At 37.8% G+C, this 22,731-nt stretch overlaps 1 protein-coding gene and 1 non-coding gene across 6 annotated transcripts in view; one reads left to right on the top strand and one right to left on the bottom strand.

Moving 5' to 3' along the window:
• col7a1l (collagen type VII alpha 1-like) overlaps positions 1 to 22,731 on the top strand; it is a 78,254-nt gene that overhangs the window by 30,717 nt on the left and 24,806 nt on the right. For 2 of the 5 annotated variants that reach the window (XM_076875616.1, XM_076875612.1), the window contains exons 43-86: positions 425 to 496; positions 575 to 607; positions 2,365 to 2,436; positions 2,558 to 2,617; positions 2,723 to 2,758; positions 3,918 to 3,998; positions 4,266 to 4,301; positions 4,465 to 4,509; positions 4,746 to 4,817; positions 5,190 to 5,225; positions 5,546 to 5,572; positions 5,739 to 5,774; positions 5,859 to 5,921; positions 7,603 to 7,641; positions 7,738 to 7,791; positions 8,258 to 8,290; positions 8,650 to 8,715; positions 8,898 to 8,942; positions 9,069 to 9,104; positions 9,189 to 9,215; positions 9,302 to 9,373; positions 9,526 to 9,588; positions 9,833 to 9,850; positions 9,941 to 9,976; positions 10,061 to 10,099; positions 10,194 to 10,229; positions 10,314 to 10,448; positions 10,560 to 10,658; positions 11,846 to 12,025; positions 12,348 to 12,455; positions 14,688 to 14,732; positions 15,109 to 15,180; positions 15,569 to 15,625; positions 15,720 to 15,764; positions 15,858 to 15,944; positions 16,877 to 16,930; positions 17,053 to 17,088; positions 20,083 to 20,154; positions 20,239 to 20,292; positions 20,386 to 20,424; positions 20,513 to 21,043; positions 21,166 to 21,201; positions 21,917 to 21,943; positions 22,029 to 22,088. In XM_076875616.1, coding sequence (XP_076731731.1) covers positions 425 to 496; positions 575 to 607; positions 2,365 to 2,436; positions 2,558 to 2,617; positions 2,723 to 2,758; positions 3,918 to 3,998; positions 4,266 to 4,301; positions 4,465 to 4,509; positions 4,746 to 4,817; positions 5,190 to 5,225; positions 5,546 to 5,572; positions 5,739 to 5,774; positions 5,859 to 5,921; positions 7,603 to 7,641; positions 7,738 to 7,791; positions 8,258 to 8,290; positions 8,650 to 8,715; positions 8,898 to 8,942; positions 9,069 to 9,104; positions 9,189 to 9,215; positions 9,302 to 9,373; positions 9,526 to 9,588; positions 9,833 to 9,850; positions 9,941 to 9,976; positions 10,061 to 10,099; positions 10,194 to 10,229; positions 10,314 to 10,448; positions 10,560 to 10,658; positions 11,846 to 12,025; positions 12,348 to 12,455; positions 14,688 to 14,732; positions 15,109 to 15,180; positions 15,569 to 15,625; positions 15,720 to 15,764; positions 15,858 to 15,944; positions 16,877 to 16,930; positions 17,053 to 17,088; positions 20,083 to 20,154; positions 20,239 to 20,292; positions 20,386 to 20,424; positions 20,513 to 21,043; positions 21,166 to 21,201; positions 21,917 to 21,943; positions 22,029 to 22,088 — 2,970 coding nt within the window. The remainder of the gene's footprint in view (positions 1 to 424; positions 497 to 574; positions 608 to 2,364; positions 2,437 to 2,557; positions 2,618 to 2,722; positions 2,759 to 3,917; positions 3,999 to 4,265; positions 4,302 to 4,464; positions 4,510 to 4,745; positions 4,818 to 5,189; positions 5,226 to 5,545; positions 5,573 to 5,738; positions 5,775 to 5,858; positions 5,922 to 7,602; positions 7,642 to 7,737; positions 7,792 to 8,257; positions 8,291 to 8,649; positions 8,716 to 8,897; positions 8,943 to 9,068; positions 9,105 to 9,188; positions 9,216 to 9,301; positions 9,374 to 9,525; positions 9,589 to 9,832; positions 9,851 to 9,940; positions 9,977 to 10,060; positions 10,100 to 10,193; positions 10,230 to 10,313; positions 10,449 to 10,559; positions 10,659 to 11,845; positions 12,026 to 12,347; positions 12,456 to 14,687; positions 14,733 to 15,108; positions 15,181 to 15,568; positions 15,626 to 15,719; positions 15,765 to 15,857; positions 15,945 to 16,876; positions 16,931 to 17,052; positions 17,089 to 20,082; positions 20,155 to 20,238; positions 20,293 to 20,385; positions 20,425 to 20,512; positions 21,044 to 21,165; positions 21,202 to 21,916; positions 21,944 to 22,028; positions 22,089 to 22,731) is intronic. The other 3 variants (XM_076875614.1, XM_076875613.1, XM_076875615.1) reach the window with 3 other exon arrangements.
• On the bottom strand, positions 19,387 to 19,458 carry trnac-gca (transfer RNA cysteine (anticodon GCA)). The gene has a single exon. It is a non-coding gene; the product is annotated as a tRNA-Cys (tRNA).

The raw sequence follows: 22,731 nt of genomic DNA, 5'->3' as shown, positions 1-22,731 counted from the left end.
GCTAATGTCTCCAAGCAGACATTTAGATTGATGAATGAACAAATGAGGAAGTCATTTTGTTCTGGGTTTGGAAGATTACACTCTATCAGAGATGGTTATGATTGCATACATCCACGAGCCAAATTGTCAAACCTCAGTGGGTATGTTTTGCAAATGGGTCGTTTTTTTCTGCTTCAGTGATTTTTAATTTGAAGCAGCATAATCTTTTGGAAGAGATTGCTACCGGAAAAACTGTCATCATGAGGGCCATCTTCCTGTGTTTTGTAGTACGCTTTGTAGTCATTCAACAAGATTAGTTTTTATGATAAAAAGAAGAAATTGGTTTTGATTTGTTGGGAACAAAAATAAACAGCTTTTATCAGAGAGGCTTGGAGTTAACGGTCACAACGGAAGTGGCACTGACAGTTCACCTTCACATTTCTAGGGGCCTGCAGGACCGATGGGATTAAAGGGAGATGAAGGTCCAAGAGGACCTGCTGGAGACCCGGCGAAGGGTGTAAGAAAACCATTTCATATATTTCAATCTAGTATATAGAGGTTTTGCTATTAAACTGTCTTTTCCCTGTCACAACAGGTAATTGGTCCAGCTGGGAAAAAGGGGGCCAGGGTAAGTTACCAGTATGTGAGCTTTTTCCAGAACTTTTGCTGATCTGTTTCTATTTTCACCACTGAATTTTCCAATCAGTGTATACTACATCAACATTCTTCCAAAACATTGTTTTCAGCTAAATTACAGACTTCAAATATGTCAAATAGCCTTAAATGTCCTTGAAGAAATGCTTAACCTGTTGGGTTCTGGGGAAGGAGGTGATGGATATTCCAGCTGTCATAGGACATCAAGGGTATGGTCTGGATAGTTCTCAAGTCAATCATCGGGCACTATATATTCTTAATTACATAAGGAAAAGTTAAGAAAGGTGCTTTTAAAGTCACAGCATCCATAATCTACACCTTTATCATATGAGATTCCCCCATAGTGTTACTAACCAGCCTTTCCAGGCGATTCCTTTTACAGTTTGACTGGCTGACATCTGAAAAGGGAAACTGGTGTCTTTCTCACCATCTACCATATGCTAACTTCAGCCTACCTGATCAAAAGCTGTGGGATATAAAGCACACAAAAGAGAAAAAGCATGTCACCAGCAGTCGGTGCAGCTAGCTACCTGTATAATTCCATCTCAGCCTTCATTTTTGCCATCTTCTTATACATGTTTCATATTCAGGCAGGCACCTGACTGGTAATTGGATGAACCCTGTGTCTCATTGCACTTAAAGAAAAAGTTACATGTTGGTGGAACTGCAGTCATCAAGGAGCAGACGCCAACATTTTGGGGGTTCATTCATTACCTACACTCAGCATCTTACTTTTAGTAAAATCAGACAGTTTTTGTCTGTTTGATTTGAAATACTCCTTCCTTCCTGAGACATTTTTGGACAGTCCAGGGGTTAGCTGGCTAGCAGGATTTTAACAATCCTTTATAGATTTAGAATTCTGAGTTTGAGCTAATAAATTCTGGACAGTGGTACAGGATCCCTTTTTGTAAGCCTAACCTCTATAAACTTTCATTTGTCCCTCTGTCAGTTTAACAGATACAGATCAGCAATAGGGAGGCTGTGATATAGATTAGCTTTCTTTTAATTAGATCTATGCTTACTAGTTACTAATGGTTGTGGTTTTTGATGTACCCATCATCTATTCCAGGGTTGCTTTTCTTTTATGGGAAACAATGAAGTAATCATAGTTGCTAACCACGTGTTTCAAACCTGTGAGATAATAACAGATAAGAACCTAATATAGAAGTCATGCTGTGGTAGTTGCAGTCAGCTGTGAAACCTGGATGATTTAATTTTGTTCTTTTTCAGCTGCGTACAAAGAGACGTTGCAAACTCTGTGTAAAGTGCAATTATAACAACTTTTTCTGTTGGTACGAGCTGCTCGTCTGCAGTTAAGGCATTTAAGATTAAAATAAGGAAATTACTATTAGTTCCAGGTAAAGGTTTTATCATTGAGTAAAAGGATTTAAACTACTGAAACTATGGGTGCTGTAACACCTTTTTTAATTTCTTCTCAACCAGACTAAGCTGTGTGCACGTATTTATCTTAAGTGAGTTAAAATAAATCAGCCAGAGGTGAGTAATTGAAAACATTGTTAATTAATTGGTGTATTTTTGCAGACTCAATCTCATGGACCCGCTTATCGAACACAATTAAAAATTTTCTCTCATTAGCTTTTTCAGGGAGACTGAATGCTCTGTTGGATGGCACATAATTAATGACAGTCCACAGGGTCCATTTAGAGTGGAGAGAGGTTTAGCCTTCTCTTATCAATTGATGTACATGTGCTCATGTATGTGTTCTCTCAGGGGGACATCGGTCCAGTTGGTTCTACAGGCCCTCAGGGAATAAAGGGAGAACAAGGAGACAAGGGAGAAAAGGTTGTTATGGAGAGATATTGTCCATCATGGTCATTTCAATTTTATTATTGCAGGATTAGAGCAAATAGAATAACTGAATATCATTTTATGGTACGGTTATGGTTTGTTTTGATATGTGCAGGGTAGTCCTGGTTTTGGGATTCCAGGACAGCAGGGGCAAAAGGGAGAAAATGGAGAAAGGGTGAGTCATTTGATTCTTTAACGCTGTTGCCATCCTGGAATCATAAAGCAGGAAATTGCTGTGTGTTGTTGTTGTTAGATGTTTTATTAGTTTCATTGTTTACAGGGAAATGTTGGTTTATCAGGAAAACCAGGACAAAAGGTGAGTCATCACTGGTTACATTAAGTTCTTCTCATGAATTATTTTTTCTGTAAACAATGGGTCAAAATACTACATGCAAGGTGAAAACAAGCAGTAGTATTCAAGAACACATAGACTATAAACACATACATTAATTTTGTATTTTTGGATTGACACCTTTGCTTAATTTTAGTTTTTCTTCTATACTTTTTCACTAATTTCCAGTAATAGGAGGCAGATGTGAAAAAAAAATCCACACAATCATTCTATGCAGTCTGCTGCATTTGGGAAATTTGCACAGTACGTTGCTACAAGTGAAAACAGAGGTTTTGTTGGTGGGCTATTCAGTGTCATGTAGGGGTCTACCTGAAATTATGTATGATTTGTTGCGTTTGTCCACGATCTTTTTTTTGTGAGCACTTCGCAACACCTGGCTTTTCCACATGCTTAACACAAGTGTTTGGCAAATCTTGCCAGATAAATCCATGCCTAGGCAAAACTTCATAGGAGCTAAGGGTAGACATAAACATAGACAAGGCATAGACATGTTAAAAATATTTTTTTATGGCCAAAAATTCTTTTTGGTTTTAGAAGTTTACTAAATGTTAATTTCAGTTAAAGTTTAAAACACTTAATTGAACCACTTGAATAACGTTTGAATTACGCCATATTACTAAACAGGGCAAAACAGCGTGTGAGCACAATCCCCAAATAGTACTCATAGGGTGACTTTACAGGTGATTTACAAACATTGTGCTCCTTTTCTAAACATAGTCAGTTAATTTCATTATCAAGTACAAAAAATGGGCTAAATATAGTCTCAATATCGGTGCAATTCTCAGCAAATTGTGTGTTGCAAATCAATTTGTGTACTGATTTAAATATGCTTCTACTTATAATTTACGACTTGAGAAAGGAAGTCCCAGAAATGGAGCAGGATCACTTCCTAAAGTCAGCCCACCTCTTAGATGCAATCTTGCCACTGCACTCTTTGTAAATACAGACAATACCGTTTTTTGTTTGTTTTTTTTACATCAAAACCCAAATTGAGCTGGCTGTTAATATGTTGTACAATTCTACAACAGATTTGTATTAAACAATTAAAAACCCCAATTATTTATTTTTAAAGCATACATTTTTTTTGCTGACATTGTAAATCAGAGGTCATGTCTTTGCTCAGGGGAAAGATGGCTCTAAAGGTGAAAAAGGGAGCATTGGATTACCTGGCAATCCTGGAGAACCGGGATTAAGAGGTAAAGATGTAAGTAAATCCTGAGTGGCCGTTACAGCAACTATGAGTTTTGTTTGTATGGTAGGTACAGTGGAGTTCAGATTTAGTTTGATAAACAGGTCTATTCAGAAACAATGGTGTCAGAAAAATGCTAACAGTGTGAAAAATTTAACTAATGGACCAGAAAAAATGTAATTATTTTATCTCTTCCCTTTTGTTCACACGTATATTGTGAATGTTAGCACATTTGGCTAAATATTTCCTACTGCTTAGATTTATTGTTTAATTTGTGTGTAGGGTGCACCTGGAGCTATAGTAGAACCGGGAATGAAGGTAAAGTCTATTTGTTTGTTACGTGACTGTTTTGTTGACCAGTGCTTGGACTTTTAAACATGTTGCTTTTGAAGATTGTTATTTTTAAAATGATTTAACATCCCTATAATCATCCCCAGCATCACATATTACCTCCACGGAGTCATTTAATTTGTTTTCGCAGGGTGAACAAGGACCAGCTGGAGAGCCTGGTGAAAGAGGAATCAGGGTATTTGTTCAACAGTTGTAAAGTTCAAATAAGAAAAAAGGAAAAACAATACTTCCCACAAAATTTAGAAAGTAACTTCAAAATGTATTTTGACAAAATCTGAAAATGCGACAAACCAGTATGTAGTATACCGAATGTGTAGTTACAATGCTGGCCAGGCTTTAAATCTGACACTTTTATTTGTGAAACATGAGTCAAGGGCTAAATTCTTCCATTTCTTTCTACTTGTTGATCAGGGTCCATTGGGATTACCAGGAAAACCAGGTGACACTGGAGAAAAAGGTGACCCTGGCAAGCCTGGCCCACCTGTAAGTTCTTTGCCATGATAATTAAACTTCAGTCAGCACAACTGTGGTCAAAAGAAGATTGTTGTTTGAAGCTGTCTTACATTACTCATTAAGTGAGAAACAGCATTAAAAGGAAGAGCTGCGGTAAAGGTGGGTTGCAAAGGGGCTTGGGGGTATGCAGCAGCTGTGCCCCTGCTGAAGGGGCCTTCCTGAGTTAATGCTATGCTTTATTAAATGTACACTTTTAAGAAGATCCACTAATAGGATCCTCATCTTTCTGCTTAGTATGTGTGTACAGATCAGTAGCTTTATACTGTACTATAACTAACTGTAATAATTCAACTGAAATTGCAAAACTTTAACATTACCTGAGATTTCTTTTCTGTTTTGAAGGGTGCCGATGGCAGAAAAGGTGACAAAGGAGAGGCGGTAAGTTTGTATCCACCATCTCTCCCTCCCTCTCTCTCATCAGTGAACATGTTTGGTTTTTTTCTCCTGGCTGCCTGCCTTCTGATTATTCTTCTGTGTCAGTCACTGTTTCATATCTTCTCAATCTGCTATCCTCCTGTGTCATTCCCTTTTGATAAGTTAAGTAATTAACTTTGTTTTTTGTGTGTTTACCATCCTTCATTGCACCAAACTATTTTTCCTTTGTCTTGCAAATATTGGATTTGTTTAGAACTATGACGTTGTAGATTTTAACTGTGTTTTGTCTGTCTTCTTTTCATTGTGCTGTCATCGTCATAAAGGGAAAGCCTGGACCTCCGGGAACACAAGTAAACAAATCTCTATAATTACTTGATCAGTTCAACCATGTTTGACAGAGGCGCTTGTTAAAGCACAGCTTGTAAAAAGCCTCATTCCTCCATGAGACCTTATGTCTGTTTCCAATCAACTGAAACTGTGTTTGTTAACAATTTAACTGTCATTTTATTCAATCAGACTGGTTCAGACAACATACTGACCAGAGTAATTAAGGTAATTTGAAGAATAGCACATTACAACTTTAAATTCATTCAGTTAAGGAAGAATTAAAGGTTTTTGCCCTTTCCTTCTTATCAGGGCGATCCTGGAGAGCCAGGTCAGCCAGGTTTGCGAGGAGAAATGGGCCCGCCTGGGCCACAAGTGAGTATTTTCACCATATGAAGTAACCAACAGGATGTGATACGCAGTGCAGTGAGAAAGTCTTTTCGACTTCCTGTTTTCTTAATGTTTGCATATTTGTCACATTAACATGTTACAAATCATCAAACCAATTTTAATATAAGATGACCTGAGTAAAAACAAGTCTGTTTTTAAAAGACGATTTTTTTTTTTATCAAGGGGAAAAAAAGCTATCCGAACATATATGAAAAAGTTAACTGCCCCCACATTTTTTGAACATTGAGTTCAGTTTCACTAGCCACACCCAGGAGCTCAAAAATCACGCCATGACAACAAACGAAGAGAAACAGGATATCTGATATCTATCGGTCGGGAAAGCCATTTCTAAGTGTTTGGTACTCAAGTGAACCACGACGAGAATCATTATCCACAAATGGAGAAAACTTGTAACAGTGGTGAACCTTCACATGAGAGGCTGGAAACTCAAAATGAAGCGAAGAGCCCATCAACAACTCATCCAGGAGATCACAACTGAACTCAGAACAACATCTAAAGAGCTGCAGCCTTTGCTTTTCTCAGTTAAAGTTCACGATTCAGTGCCAAAAAGAGGACAAAGTCTCGTCTCACATTTGCCAAAAATGTGAGATATTACATTTTTGTAAAATGTAAATATAAATGTAAATATTACCCGATGAGACTAAAGCAGAACCTTTTGGAAGGTTTGAGTACTTTTACATCTGTTGTAAAATCTCACATTAAAGCAACACAGCCGTTCATTAAAAACAACCAACCGACAAACACACCAACAACAAAAATGATGGTGGTAGTGATGGTTAACAGATGTTTTGCTACTTAAGGACCTGGACGCCTTGCTGTAACTGATGGAGCCGTGAATTCTGAGACCAGAAAACCCTAAAGGAGAATGTCCAACCATCAGTTCACACCCTGAAGCTCAAACACGAGGTTTTGCAGTGGCCAAGTCAAAATCTGGGAATAATCAGAACATTTTGGCATTATCCTTGAAATGCATTGTGCCTTTCCTGCTTGAAAATCCTAAAATCTAACTGAATTAAAACAACTGTGGAAAGAAGAGTGGACCAAACTTTCCTTCACAGCGATGTGAAACACTCATTGCCAGTTACGTCAAACTCTTGATCACAGTTCTTGCTTCTAATGTTGGCATAACCAACATTTCTTCATTGGTTTTAGAGGAAACAACTTTTTGACAAGGGGCCAGGTTAGTTTGGATAACTTTTTGGATCTGTTTTTAATCATCGTTTAATAACTGCATTATGTATTTACTCAGGTTATTTTTGTCTAATATTAACATTTGTTTGATGATCTGAAACATGAAAGTGTGGCAGATATGCAAAAAAGAAGAAACCAGGAAGAGGGCAGTATACAGCACTATATCATTCATGCTAATGACCGTTAATTCTGGTTCTTTTGTACTTATTATTATTTTTTAGAAGTACTAAGCAGCCATTAATTTATGGACAGCCAAAAATTAAGTCCATTAACTTTTACCTTTCAGGACAAAAAACTGATCATTAATCTAACTTGGTTAATCTGTTTAAAGGGGCATCCACATAGGAAGTGATCCTAAATTCATTTACGCTATTCTTATCTATTTCTTTTTTTTTAAATCAAAAGTAATATATTTTTCTTGAATGTCTTGAAACATCGTAATGTGTCTGTCCAGGGTCCAGAGGGGAAACCTGGATTACCAGGACAGTCTCTGGTATGCATGTGCATAATTCTAAATTGCACTTACTGTGGTTCTGTTTCTTTTTGTTTAATTACAAAGGTGTGTTTAATGTAACTGTTTGCCTTGCAGGGTGATTCTGGAAGAGATGGATTAGATGGCTTACCAGGAAAACCAGGAATGAAGGTTATAAAAATGTTTTATTGAAATTGCACATTCAAATATTTTGAAAATTTCCATGTAAATGGCATCGCGTGCACTATATTGACAAAAAGTATTAGGCCACAGATCTTCATCTCTGAAATGAGATCTTTTCATTCCCACTGCCACCAAGCCATGCCATATGCCTTTACAAAACTCGATGTTTTCCTGTAGCAGGGTCTCATTATTGCTGCAGGGCAGTTTTGGAAATTTCTTTAAATAGTATCATTGCAAACATCACATAGACCATGTAAAGTTACAGAGCAGGGGTCATGGAGTGCCAAGGCGCATAGTGCCTAAAGGTCACCAATACTTAATAAAAACTGCGCGCCAGGAGCTTCATGGCATGAGTTTCCATGGCTAGGTGTAATGTGTAAGTGGCCCAGTATATTTGTACATATAGGGTATGCATGTAAGAGTTTGCTCACAAGGTGTCTTATGGTAACCGTAGGGTGACCAGGGACAGAAAGGAGAGCCTGGTCCGGTGAGTGGATGAATTTTTATGGAACTTAAATTCTTGTCATTACCGTATATGGTTTACTGCCCTATTAATATTAGCATAAAACAAGTTATCACTGAGTTACAGTGTATTATCTCACTTAACAAAAAAGAATAATGAAAAGAAAAGCTAAGATGCAGTCATGATTTTCAGTCTTTATGTTCCGTATATCAACTTTATGTGTGCTTATAGACACCTAAGCTTTTAGCATGTCAGCAGCTATTTTGCATTGCTGTGGAGTGTTTTACTGCCTCAGTGATAATTTGTCCAGTTTGTAATAACATTTGTCATTTTAATTTGCTGATATTTGCAAAAGGAGACTTTTTTTCTATGCTTGTAAACAGAAAGGAGAAAAAGGAGATCAAGGCCGGGTTGGGATTGCTGGGATGCCTGGCTTACCGGGGACTCCTGTGAGTTTCACTCCAGCAAAACCATTATCATCCATTTTTTATACACTTTTAATGGTGACAGTCTTTAGTCATTCAAGGCAATATAACAAAATATATTCTTGCGTCAGGTGTGTAATTAGCGGGAGCCACATGTTTATCCACGATAATGATCAATCTCCTTTTTCATTTCCTCTTCTCTACAGGGGAGACCTGGCATTGATGGGAAGAGGGGCCTGCCAGGAAAAGATGTGAGAAACATTTGACAATTATACCACTTTGCTATTAGATATCACCTGGATTACTGTTTTATCCAATTTGCACATTTGTTTGCCGTTTTCTAGCTCTTTTTAGATGAAATTACTTTTTTTTCACAGGGAGAAAGAGGACTCAAAGGAGATGACGGCAAGAAGGTTCTTAGATTTGCTGCAGCAATCAAAACATTTATGAAGCTTTTATTCTCCATTTACTTGTGTTAACTTCACTCTTCATTCCAGGGGGACAAGGGAGATGCGGGTGCTGATGTAAGTGTATTCACATTTATGAAGGAAAACACAACTTAGTGATGAAGTTGAGGCTGTAACTGGATGATGCTGTTTGTTTCCTGCAGGGTAAAGATGGTAGTAAGGGTGAACCAGGGCTTCCAGGTTTGCCTGGGAGGCAGGTGCTTGTCACTCCTGAGGTAAACATGATGCAAAATGACTTCATTTTTGGTGACTTGTTTATGACTACACCTGTAATCACCATTGGTTTGACTAATTCCTCATTCATGCTGGGTGTTGATTCAGAAAAACATCACACAGTTTGACTTAATATCCATTTATCCCTTCTCAGGGTGCTACCATTGATGAAATCCGACAAGCATTCCCAATGCCAATGGGTCCTCCAGGACCTACTGTGAGTTTGATGCTTGTGCACATGTTTCTGCATATGTATAGCTTTCTTAAAAAATGGCACATCATCTCTGCTGTTGCATGGCATAATTCACTTGTCGCCTGCATGAAATCTAAGTCATCATGCAGTGATGACTACAGTGCTTATTTTTATTGTGGGCTACAATGAGAACAGATATGGTGAGCTTGATGTCATGCATTGTAGATGCATGTTCAAATGTCCTGCTCCTCTGTTTCTGTGTGTTTAGGGTTCTCCAGGATTGAAGGTAAGGTGGTAATGGTGCTTATATTGAGGCTGAGTTCTTAAAAAAACCCCTGAAATATAGCCTTGGTTGCTGATTTGTCTTGTTTTGCAGGGTGATAAAGGAGAAAAAGGCCTGAAAGGAGAAAAGGTAATGCTCATTTGACTTATACATCAGAAACATGGGAATGGAAATTACATTATGCTGACTGCATTTATTTTCATGTTTCTGCAGGGTGACGCTGGAGCTCCAGGAAAATCTCTTGAGATGAAGGTTGAATAAAGGATATAATAATTTCTTCTGTGGCATACATGTTCTCATTTTACATTATTAAGTATCTGAACAACGTATTTTCACTCGACTTTAGGACATTGAGACAATGTTTGAAGCCTACGGTATAAAGGTGAGCTCTTTGCACCACATTGTATAAATATGCAATAGTGTAATAAAAGTAGAGTTCAGCTGTCTAAATAAAAGCTTTTTTCAGCTTCCTTTGCTGAAGGCTTTGATTGACAGGTTGCTGCAGGATGGCATAGAGGAGCTGCTTCATGTGCTCAGCAACTCCAAGAAAACAAAAGAAAACACAGAAAGGCACAACTCCAACGTCATCACTGACTACAAAGTACGTAGACTATTTTTAGACTGTATACTGTATGTTTACATTTCTTGTTTCCAATACCTCAAACTTTTCAAAACGACTACTACTGCTATTCATTTCATATTTTCTCGATAGAGTTCGGAGAAATTTGACATCACCAGCAGACCTTTGTCAAAAGCGGACACTTTTGAGGACACTGATGTAGACGGCCAGCCTCCTGAATCTTTCTTTGTTGTACGTAACCTCAGCCTAATCTAAAGAGAATGCTTGGGAACAATAATGAATCTATTAACCTACCACATATTTTAGTGGGTACACCTGTTCGACTTCTCATTAACGCAAATATCTAATCAGCCAATCGTATGGCAACGAAACACTGCATGTTCAAGATGATCTACTGAATTCAACATGAGCTTGATTTTGAATGTGTTATGGCTGTTGATGCCAGACGGGCTGGTCTGAGTATTTCAGAAACTGATAATCTGCTGGGAATTTCCTACACAACCATCGACTTACAGAGAAGGGTAAAAAAAAAGGGAAAATATCTAGCGAGCAGCACTTCTGTAAATGAAAAATGGCTTGTCGATGCCAGAGATCCAAGGAGAATGGTCACGCTTTGAGTTGATAGGAAGGCAACAGTAACCCAAATAACCACTTGTTTCAACCAAAGTATGCAGACTAGCATCTCTGAATGCACATCGAAACAGGTACCACTCCTGTCAGCTAAATATAGGAAACTGTAGGCTACAATTCTCATGGACTCACCACAATTGGAGAAGTGGAGGTTTGAAAAACACTGCCTGAGTCTTTCCTGTGATGTTTCTACTTTGACATTCGGATGATAGGGTCAAAATTTGATGTAAACTGCGTAAAAGCATGGCTCCATCCTGTAATCCTGTAATGGTGTGGGGAATATCTTGTAGGCACACTTTAAGGCCCTTAGTACCAACTCAGCATTGTTTAAATGCACAGCCCAACTCAACATTGCTGCTGACCCTTTATGACCATAATGTACCCATCTTCTGATGGCTGATTCAAGAAAGATAACACATCATGCAACAAAGCTCAAATCATCTCACTGTAGCCTACAAATTTGCAGTAATTATGTGTTGTTATCATGTCAGTGTGGTCCAAAATCTCTGAGAACTGTTTGCAGCAGCTTGGCGAGTCCATGCTTCATCGAACAATGTACAGCTCATGTTCTGAATATTTATTGTTCTACTAACAGTCCTTGATATTTATTGTTTAAGGTTCTGTGTAATCTTGAGTTTTTCAGCCGTCTCATACCTTTGTGCATTTTATTTGAGCTTGTGTGGCTTTAAATGTTTTCACCATGATCCTGGAGAAATGAAACTGTGTTTGATATAGTTTATCACCAGTTGTCACTAATATGTATTTTTTTTTTACTTCTCTCACTGAAGGACCCTTTAAATGAAACTGCAGAGGATCCAACTTTATGGACCGTCAACACGCTGAATGGAGAACTGGAGCATGACACGATTGAGGCCAATTTAAAGGAGACAGTAGACAGTACTGGAACTTCCTTTAAAGTTAATCTGACTGTAGTCAATTCTACTTCCAATTATACAATGACCAATGAGGTAAGGCTGTCACATTTCATATTTAGGCACTTTTAGATGGAAGAAAGACAGAGTGTAAACTTTCAGTGCCATTTTTCTTTTTTATATTTTCTATTATTCCCTTTATTTAAAGAAATAAAATGCAAATAAACTTCATAATAATTCCTAAAAAAGTCATAAAAGTAATTAATATATATCTAACATTCACATAATATTTCATAAAATGCTTTGTAAACTCTAATGATGTACATGTCATACTTTAAAAATCTAAACAATCCTACATTACAAAATATTGGTGTTATTTATATTCGGATTGCATTTAAAGTTAAAATTTGTCTGTAAGATATTTTCAGGGTTACCTCAATCTGTAATGGAGACTGTTCTCCTCACTCAGGAGGACTCACTGAAGAAGAATTCAGGACAAAAGAAGAAGAACAGGGAACGTGGGAAAGTAAAGCTACCATAACTGTCTTATTGAGGGTTGGGTTTTAGATAGAGGATGGAAAATGGGATACTTCTCCATCAGTTTACAATGAATGCATATTACCAAAGGACCATACAGGTGTTTGATGTTTTAGCTTATCTCTTCTACTTAGCATACACATCAGCTTTTACTAAATAGATGCTTCTGTTTTGATGTTTATGCTAATTTTAAGTGATTTGGACTCTCAGTTGTGATATTACTGCACAGTAATGTAGATTTGGGAAAGTGCACTTGTAGCACCAGTGAAACAGGGAATCTAAATATGGAAAATTCTTTAACGTTTACATTTTATTGAGAATGATGTGAGTTTTATTCTTTAATTTTAAGGGCTGCTCTAAGTTATGGTAACAAAGTTAAAGGCATGAAAGAAGTTAATATGAGTCACGTCTAGGGTGCCACAAAAATACCTGAAAGCTGATATTTGTGTCTCTGTTATCAACTGATAATGTGTTCTTTAAATATGCATTGATTATAGTTTGAAGAATCCCTTAAAATATATTTGTCACTAGTGGTTAGTATACACTGCCCAGCCAAAATAAAGTTGCAAAGTCTAATATTTTGTTGGATCCACGTTTATCTTTGATGACAGCATTGCCAAGATATTGTTTCGATAAGCTTATGCAGCGTTATGTGTTGTCGTTCAGCGTTGCATTAATTTTTCTCTAAGATCTTGGATTCAGTCTTCCCCAGCACATCCCAGAAATTCTCAGTGGGGTTAAGTTCTTGACTCTGTGGTGGTCAGTTCATGTGTAAAATAATGTCTCATGTGCCCTGAGCCGCTCTTTAACAATCTGAGCCCGATGATTCCTGACACTGATATCTTAGAGCAGCGGTTCCCAATCGTTTTTGTACCATCGACCAGTTTAACACTGGACAATTTTTCAGTCACTGTATATTATACCAAGCGAATGTGGAGGGTGTGAATCTCGCGATGAACCTCTTAATTTAAGTATGATTCTTAATCTCTTTCTTTCTTTTGTTTGGCATTCTGAGATCCCTCTGGTGACTCATCTTTGGCTCTTTCTTCCTGTTCAAAGAAGTTCTCCAGTGACATTTGTTTTTGGGTCACTGGGTTTTCAGACTTTGTGATGCATGGAAAAAGATTTAAGTGCAAGAGTAAGGTTTGGGTGAAAGTGTCATTTTTTGGAAAAATAAAATACCCGAAACTCTATCTATCCATCCATCCATCCATCCATCCATTCATTCTCTGCCGCTTATAACTTTCAGGGTCACGAAGGGGGGGAGGAAGCCAGAGTACTGGAGAGAACAAATTTATTCTTTCTTTGGAGCCCAGTGCAAAATAGTCCTCGGCCTGGTGATCTGGACCTCAGTTTTGGAATATCCCTGGGATAAGTTCATTCTTTCGGCACATAATGGTGGTCAACCATGATCTGACCAAGTGAAGCAACCCAAGGTCAAAAGGAAATGTTCTTACTTTGACTATGATTTGATTTCACCAATCGATCTCCAATTCTCTCACTGATCGCATTACGTCCTCGAAGATGATGGCACACCACTATCCTTTTAATAATGTGTTAGTTAAGTTATTTTTAAAAGTTTCACCTGTCTCCTTAGTTGTTTTCTTTCTCGACGCAGGTCTTTTCCCCGACTGTGGGAAATCATCACGTCTTCTGCTTTGACAAGCTACTCACTGCATCAGTTAGGGTTAAATAAACTCTTGCCATTCATCATATGAGCCTTAGTTTAATCCATGTTTTGCGGGGGATGCAGTGTATATGTGTCTATATATATTTAAATCACATGCGTAGTGTATCATATTTTAAAATGCCAGATCTAGCAAATATGATTCAAATTAAAACTCATATTTGCAAATTACTATTTCATTAAATTTTATAAAAATTGTCACAAGGTTAAAAAAAACACAAATTTTGAGTTTTCTAGTAATTATCTCATGGTTCAGTCTTTAAAGGGATATACACATAAATCGGATGGGCTGAAATATGTAAACATCAGGTATGGTCCTATAAATACCATAAACAGCTCTAAACTGTTTGGTAAAACTAGATTTCATGTTTTTTAATCATCCTAATTTAACGGGATTTTTATTCATTTTTGATAAACATTAATTACTCATTTCCCTAAACTTATCAGCTGCAGTTTAGAACTTGATCATCAACAACTTCTGAAATATGGGAAACCTTCATCTTTTCTCTCTCTGATTGTGAACTTCTCAACCAGGGCAAAGGAAATAAAGGACGACATAGGAGGCAGAGACAACGCTTGGTAAATGTCCTTGAACAACAGATCAGAATAAACCCAGAAACGTTACTTCACTTCAGCCCCAACTAAATTAAAATGTCTAACCTTGCAAAATACAAACATAACTTTATAAAAAAAAGATTTAATGAAACATAATCCTAAATTAAAAGATTGTGAATATAAACACACTGAATGAACCACGTTTTGCACCCACAATATGCCTCATTTAACTAAAAGCATGCATTGATCCTGATGTCCATCTGCTTCTCACTGTAATATTAACAGATTACATTTGCTTGCTCGTTGATGTGTTCCAGTTATTCCAGTTATTCACACGTGATAAATAATGCTGTGCCACAATTCCTTCCTGTTATAATTGCTATTTCCTTTTTATCCTAAGACAAGTGAAGAGGCCAGGCAAGACGAAGAAGACGAGTTTTATAACGGCGAGGATTACAGTTATGAATACGAGGTAGGCAGCTGCAATAATAAATCAGTAATTGATGCACCGTTGGAAGCTTAATTTTAATGTGATGCTGATGATGTGGGGTTGTTCCTCATTTAGAGAATTGTGAGCGCCTTCTTGTTAACAGCCCTGCCAAACTCATCATCCAGTCACCTGCATTTTTTTTTTTTTTCTTTTTTTCTTCGTAGCAGTATCTCTGGAGACTGAATTATATCTGCGCCCACACAAATGCTGCAGAGATCTGATTAATGACACATCCACTACCTAATCTTAATTATTACGAATAAATTAGTTTGTCATTACAGCCCACTTCATCCGCTCTCCACATCATCTACCGTGGGCTTGAGTGTTTAAAAGTTATGACGAGATTTTTTATTATTTTTTTTCAAAATAGGAAGAACTCACCACAATTGACCCCTTAATCCCTCGGGACTTCGGGGAAAACAGACAGGTAAATATTCTCTCATCTGTTTCAGCTGGACTGGGTACAAATGTTATGATTCATTTTTAATGTGACATGTGTTCAATTTCTTTAACATGCGCAGCTTGAAGTCCAAACAGATGAATTTCCCCATCCAGTGGATGATAAGGTGATCATTTGTAGCCCAATAGCTAACTAAAAGTAATAAACATTTCTGTTTTACCTGAACAATAATACATTTGTGTTGCTTTTGATTTGTAAGGAACAATTGCCCACACCCAGTCCTGCCCAGGTCGAGACCTTAAGTCAACCTATAACAGTCTTCTCAGACAGAGAAATGGATGCACAGGTGAAACAAATGTTGTGCTATCTTTGGTATTTATCTTTTGATCATTTTTATTCATTCAAGCACAAAACAAGTCAGGGACCTCTGCCAGGTTCCACTAAGAGTGAAATTACAGAGGGAAGTGTTTTAATTGTATGGACACGCAGTTCTTTATTATAAAGCAGAAAGAGAAGAAATCACCCACTGAGTGCCAACATAAAGTCAGTGCACAGCTACCTGCTGTGCTTCACCTTGCACATTCTTCACCATTTCTCCAGCTTTGCACCTACTATATGGGAGAAAGAAGGATCAGCAGACTAGGTGTTTTTCTCCACCTAGTTGGTGTCGCTACCCTCAACCATCCTGCCCCACCTCTCCCTCCTACAACTGATCCAACATACCAAACCCTCCCACCACACTGTCATTATCCACATATGTCGTATGATAATGAAAAAAGCCTAAAGTCCAGATAACTGGTGCTCACATGACATAAGAATGCCCTGGACAAACAATAAACCCAGGTAGTTCAGTCAGTATAGGCAAAAGAGCCTGAGCCGCATGTTGCATGGACATTTTAGGGATGACTGAGGCTCTTCTGGTAAAAGGGTTTGTGTTCAGCTCCTCTGCAGTTTGCATATTAAAGTGTTGTTATATTCTGAGTGTACTCTGGATGTGTGATAGTGTGAAAAAAGTCCCAATTTTTAGCATTAAGTTTAACAGTAGCTATCCAATCTTCTTTCAATAAACAGAAACTGACATCACAGAGCAACTTTCAATACTTTTACTTATAATAAAACAAAACATTGAAACCTGCTAGCTTCATATTTTAATGGCAGATAAGTGCAAACTTTCAGAGTAATGACAAAAAAACTCACTTTTTTAAAAAACGTTGTAAAATTTACCAATATGCTGGGGGGTTTGCATTCAGACTTGTGTACTTATTTGTCCCCTCCTAGGTTATCTTGCCAACCACAGAGTCACCCTCTCGACCCTCTGATGATATAGAGAAGGTATTCCTGGGCAGCTCGGTTCTCATGAGAAATATAGGGCATTGTTTACTTTTTCTTTCTTTGTATTTTGCTTGACTTTCCAAGTGACATTTTAACTTTAAAATTCTGATGTGTCTTTTCAGTCTACACCTCCTTCGGCAACAGAAGAACCAGATCAGGTGGAGTTTTCATTTTAAGTTCTACAGGCTTCCGTCTTAAAGATCTTTGCATGCCTTGGACTGAAAAACTTTATTTGCACTTATGCACAAGGGTCCTGAAATTGATCTGCAAGTGCTTGAATAAAACAGCGAATGGGCTTAACTGCAGTTGTCAATAAATAAACCATAAGCAGCACTTTCATCATTTTCAAGACCCCTTTCTTTCTTCTGCTTTTGATGAAAATTTCACCAGTGCAAAATAATGCAAGTGTTTGTTTAAGGCTGATGTGAATACATGACCAAACATGACCAAAGCATGAGCGGCATACTTTTAGCATGATTTCTCTAAAGCTTGTCTGAATGCAAATGAGCAGAAAATATAGTCCAGCTGTTCATGAATGATTTACTGAGAAAAGAAATCCAGAGAGTTACTTTTAATACTTTCTCTCTCTCGTTTTTTTAAACAGGAAATCTCTTAATTCCCGAGAGACTGAGACTATAGAGTCTTAATCATTCATAAGAAAGCACTACACGGAGAGTGCGAATAAACTGTGAACCGTTTTCTCTGGTGATGAACCCTGAACAACGTCGTTTCATGAGGGGGGACTTCTTTCCGCACAGAGACAATGTCACTCACCAAAAAATACCGTATACATTACCAGAGTGTTTTTCTCTTGTTGTGGCTTATAGAAAATTAGGCACCTGAAAACTGTCCTCGTATGTAGGTTGTGTTTTTTTAAGCTTGGTCAGTGTAAAAACCAGTGTAGCTTTACTTACCTACCAGAAACTCCTAATTTATTTATGACAAGTATTTTTCAGTAAATAAAATAGAAGTAAGCTTTCTTCAACATGACAACAATTTGCATACATACTTCAGGAAATACAGACATTTTATTTATTAAAACATGGAAATACTAAGGGTTTCTTACTTTACCATACCCTGTGAATACCATAGATAATATTTAGAATCTAGTTTTACTATAAACACATATGTAGCCAGATCAAACACTTGTTACGCTGGTGAAATTTATCTTTATAATTATATTGTCTGTGTTTAACCTCTCTGTGCATGTGTGCTTAAGTAAAAGTGACTTTCTAAACAACTCTGTGTCTTCCTCCTTTTTTCTCATCGTACAGTACTCCACAAAAGTCTTGAGCCACCCCTGATTTCTTTATATTTTGCTTCCAAGGAGCCAGACTTTCTTCTCATATTTAAAAGTCCTCTTGAGCAATAGTTCTCATGGCTTTCTGAAGTTTCTTGTGAAGGTTTTCTTTGGACATTGACTGCTTTTTCACTCATTTTTAGTGTAGTCTTGTACCTTAATATGCATTTTTGTTTGTTAAGCTACTTCACGCTGAACTGTTAATTATCCAAGCATAAAATAGCACCGAACTCAAGAGGTGAGCCAGCGTTGTATCTTGAATTTGACAAAATTTGAATATACATAAAATGATAATTCCCGAAGATGTTTTAGTTAAAAACCTGCATATCTTTGCAGTGCAGGGTGTTCTGAAAGAATCTGAGAAACCAGACAAGAAACACACACACACACACACACACACACACACACACACACAAACTATGCAGTAGATGTCTGTATCTGAAAGTCGTGTCCTTAAGAATCAGGAAAAATCCAGCAAAGACACCTGGTCGTTCAGTTGATCCATCTGTTGAACTTAGAACTTTTTATTGTCATTGTACAGTTGCTTGCACAATGAAATTATGTAACAAGACCACAAGGTGTCAAAGTAAAAGACAATATGCAGATATATAAGACAAACTACAGGAACACTATCCATCCATCTGCTTATCCTTTTTTCAGGGTCGCGGGAGCCTATCCCAGCTGTCTTAGGGCACCCTGGACAGGTCGCCACACTGTCACAGAGCTAACGTATAGAAACAGACAACCATTTGCCCTCACATTCACACCAATGGGAATTTAGAGTTTTCAATTAACCTAATCCCACGTCTTTGGACTGTGGGAGGAAGCCAGAGGATCGGGGGAGAACTTGCAAACTCTACACAGAAAGACTGCAGACCGATGGAGAAATTGAATTCAGGACCTTCTTGCTGTGAGGCCACGGTGCTAACCACTGTGCTGCCCTACTATGTACACTAGAGTGCAATAAATAATAAGTAAGGGTGGAAGGGCTATGGAAATTGCAGATCTGCCAAAATATTGCACAAGGGGAAAAAAAGACACATTAACATAATAAATACAGAAAAGCAGCAACAGAATGCTAGTATGATTAAAGAATTGGTTCCGTGGAAGTAAATAAGTAGTTCAGAATAACAAAGAAAGCAGTGAGTATATCTGAAGGGGGCACCCAGATTTGAACTGGGGACCTCTTGATCTGCAGTCAAATGCTCTACCACTGAGCTATACCCCCACCGATACCTGAAGCCTCATCAGAAAGAAGCCATTCTTAAGGGAGGATGGCAAAGAACTGGACTGAAAACCAGTGACAACAGGTCTGATTAAGAGATGAAACAAACTTTAGAATTTTTGGTAAGTAATCATCATTATCTGTGGAGGAGGTCAGGAAAGCAGTACAACAGTGAATATCTACAGCCATCTGTAAAACATGGTGGAGGCTCTGTCATGGTTTAGGGTTGCATTTCAGCCACTGGTGACCTTGTCCGATTTTGATCCACTATGCAATAACATCAGAAGGAAAGTTTCTGATTGGCAAACAGTCATGATTGTCCTTCCCAGAGCCCAGACCTGTTGAAGACAGTAAATATTCAAAGAAGAGCTTTGAATGCTCTTCCAGAAGCCTGGACAATTTCTGGCTGTGTTAAAAAATAAAGATGATAATAGCAAATGGACTTTCACCCTTTTAAGAATTGTACAAACTGAAAACACAATGTCAGATGCTGTGTTTTTGTGTATGCCTGCACATGTTTGTTTCCCATTTTCCTCAAACAATATAAAGAAATTAGAGGTGGCTCAGCACTTACAAAGTATATAAACATCAATCATCATAAATGATTTGCTAAATTTGCTTATGAAGGCTCTGTGGGAGATGGAAGTGCCTCAACCTGAAATCAGGGTGAAAAGAGGAACATTTTGGCCTGACTCCATGGTAGGCATCACCTGTTTTTGTAGAAGACTAATGAATGATCTTTTTTTTTTTTTTAAATCATGAAGTAAAATCTGTATGTTTCAGGCGTTCATGCCAGGTGCCCCAGGAGGACGAAATCGGTTTAAGAAGGCACAGCAAGTACTAATTTTCATCTGATAGTTCCATGTTTTAAAAAATTTAAATCAATTTGCATCTAAAAAAAGTGTTGCTTTGTACTCATTTAAATTACAGCACATCTCCTCTGGAGCTCAGGGTTACAAAATCTGGAGCGTAAGTCTGTTTTCAACAGTAGAGGTCAAGTGTTTATCCAAATCCAGATGGATAGATGACTTACAAATACGCTGATTTGTGTTTTTAGAAGGATGAAAAAGAAAATCCAGGCCTTCAGACACACAGCCGGAGTGAGAGACAAGAAGCACGAGAGAGATGGAGATACATCGATACAGAGACAGAGGTTCCCACAGAAACAATAGGTGGAGGAGAGGAAGAGACAAAAGCGGAAGTGGAAGATTGGGGAATGGAAAAAGAGAAAGAGTTAATGCCTGATTTAAAACCAGTCCCTGATCCAGTCTATGAGGAGGAGGAGAGAAGTGGAGACAATGACTGGGAGACAGAGGAAGGTGTAGATCAAGAGAAGGAAGAAGAGAAGGAGGACTTGGAGATGGAGAGAGAGAGGGATAGGCTGGAGATGGAGAGAGAAAGACAGGAACTGGAGAAAGAGAGGGAGGCCGAGCAGGAGAGGGAAAAAATGGAAAGCGAAAGAGAACTGGAGCGGCAGAGGGAGGAATGGGAGAGGATGAGGGAGGAGATAGAGAGGAGGAGAGAGGGAAATTACGATGAAGAAGCTGGACTGCCGTACCCATATCCCCCGGGGTATTATTTACTGAAGGTAAGGGCAAAAGAGTAAAATGTAAACATGTTACACTTTTCTTGAAATGTTCGATGACTGTTTTACAAATGAGCTGTTTATAGACATGATGATGATCACTGACTGTCTTTTTTGTGCAACAGGGACAGCCAGGTGAAAATGGAAAACCAGGACAAAAGGTGACAAGATTTTGAATGTTATGATAAAACTTTATTGAAAAGATTAAAAAGGGGATAAAGCCATCAAAATTTGCAACAGGTGGCTCAAGCCTTGCAAGAAAAAAATAGTATTATTTAGCTGTTAAGAGTCATTGATCCATCACGTTTGCCGCAGTTGCTAGCTAGTTTATGCCTCTAAAATTTGTTAGCTGTGTGTGACTGATATTCTTCCATCCTAGTGATAAATATTGCCCAACATCAACCTTGAACCAACCCTTTGAAATAAAAGATATCTATGCTGAAATGACCGAGTCGCTGATACTTTCCCACTGATTTCAAGCATTATTTTTATTATCATCTTAAGATCACAAAGCAAGAATGACACATGTCCCCACATGAAATGTTCCACCAGTTCATAAAAATATCATGGATGCTCCCCCTCCTCCCAACACTGCATCTGTAAATGACATCAGAGCTCAGGGAGAGCTTCCCTCCCGTCTCGCCTGTCACTGAATCTGGTTGAGTCCAGGGCTTTGATGTCCCTCCTGCTCTATTTCTGTATGACTTTGAGACAGTAGATTAAAGCAGACATTAATAATTCCCCTTGTTAAACATGCTGACAAATCCTGTTTTTTTTTTTTATTTCAAATTCCTCCGAGTTAGTTTATTTTGGCACATGAAAAGGATGTGTCACGGTGCACTCCGTTATTGTAACTCATTTCTATGCACTCTTCAGGGCGAAATTGGTGAAAAGGGACAGAAGGTAAATATATAAAGATTTAACTTTGCTTTTTAAATTTTAATGATGGTGACTGTGCAGATGTGTTCATCTGTTTTGTTATTTTTAGGGGGAGCCGGGCATCGGTCACAGAGGGCCAGAGGGTCAGGCTGGTCCTCCTGGACAGAAGGTAAAATTTCTATTTCTCTGCTCATCCCTTATGGGGACTTTAAAGACTGATTTTAATGTTATTAGACTGACTGTCAGAACTGTTTCAAGTGTGCTAACGTAATAAATAACATAAGTGTTTAATCAACTAGCCTTTTAACCTTTTAATATCATAAACTGCATTAGCTGATAGCTGTCATCCAGATATGGGGGGGGGGGTTACTGATGGTTACTGGTCTGTACACCAGTTGAACTAAAAATCTTAATACATTTATTTGACCACCTGTCATAAAAACATAAAAATACTAATCTTTTAGAAATTTATTTAAAAAATGTTATTACATTATTAGATTATTATATCGTTATTTATTTTTTAAACATAACTTAAAAAACTAATATTTTATATGGCCTCCATTAGTCTTGATAACAGCTTGCATTCTTGATGCCATTGTTTTTATGTACTTGTCCCTTTTTTCGTTGAGTTCCAAATAGTTTCCAGGTGTTAATACGGACTTTGAATGTCTTTGTCTTTGAATCCGCTAGATTATGTCTCGTCTTATGTGTCTAAGAGACCACATCTAGCATCATGAAGTACTTTAATGTGGACTCATTCCCTTTCAGTGAGCATTTTACCAGTTTAAACTGAAGTAAAGAATTTCAAAATG

This window comes from Maylandia zebra, linkage group LG17 (assembly GCF_041146795.1).
Source record: "Maylandia zebra isolate NMK-2024a linkage group LG17, Mzebra_GT3a, whole genome shotgun sequence".
NCBI lineage: Eukaryota > Metazoa > Chordata > Actinopteri > Cichliformes > Cichlidae > Maylandia > Maylandia zebra.
Note: the sequence above shows the minus strand (reverse complement) of the source record. Positions and strands in the feature narration are given on the sequence as shown.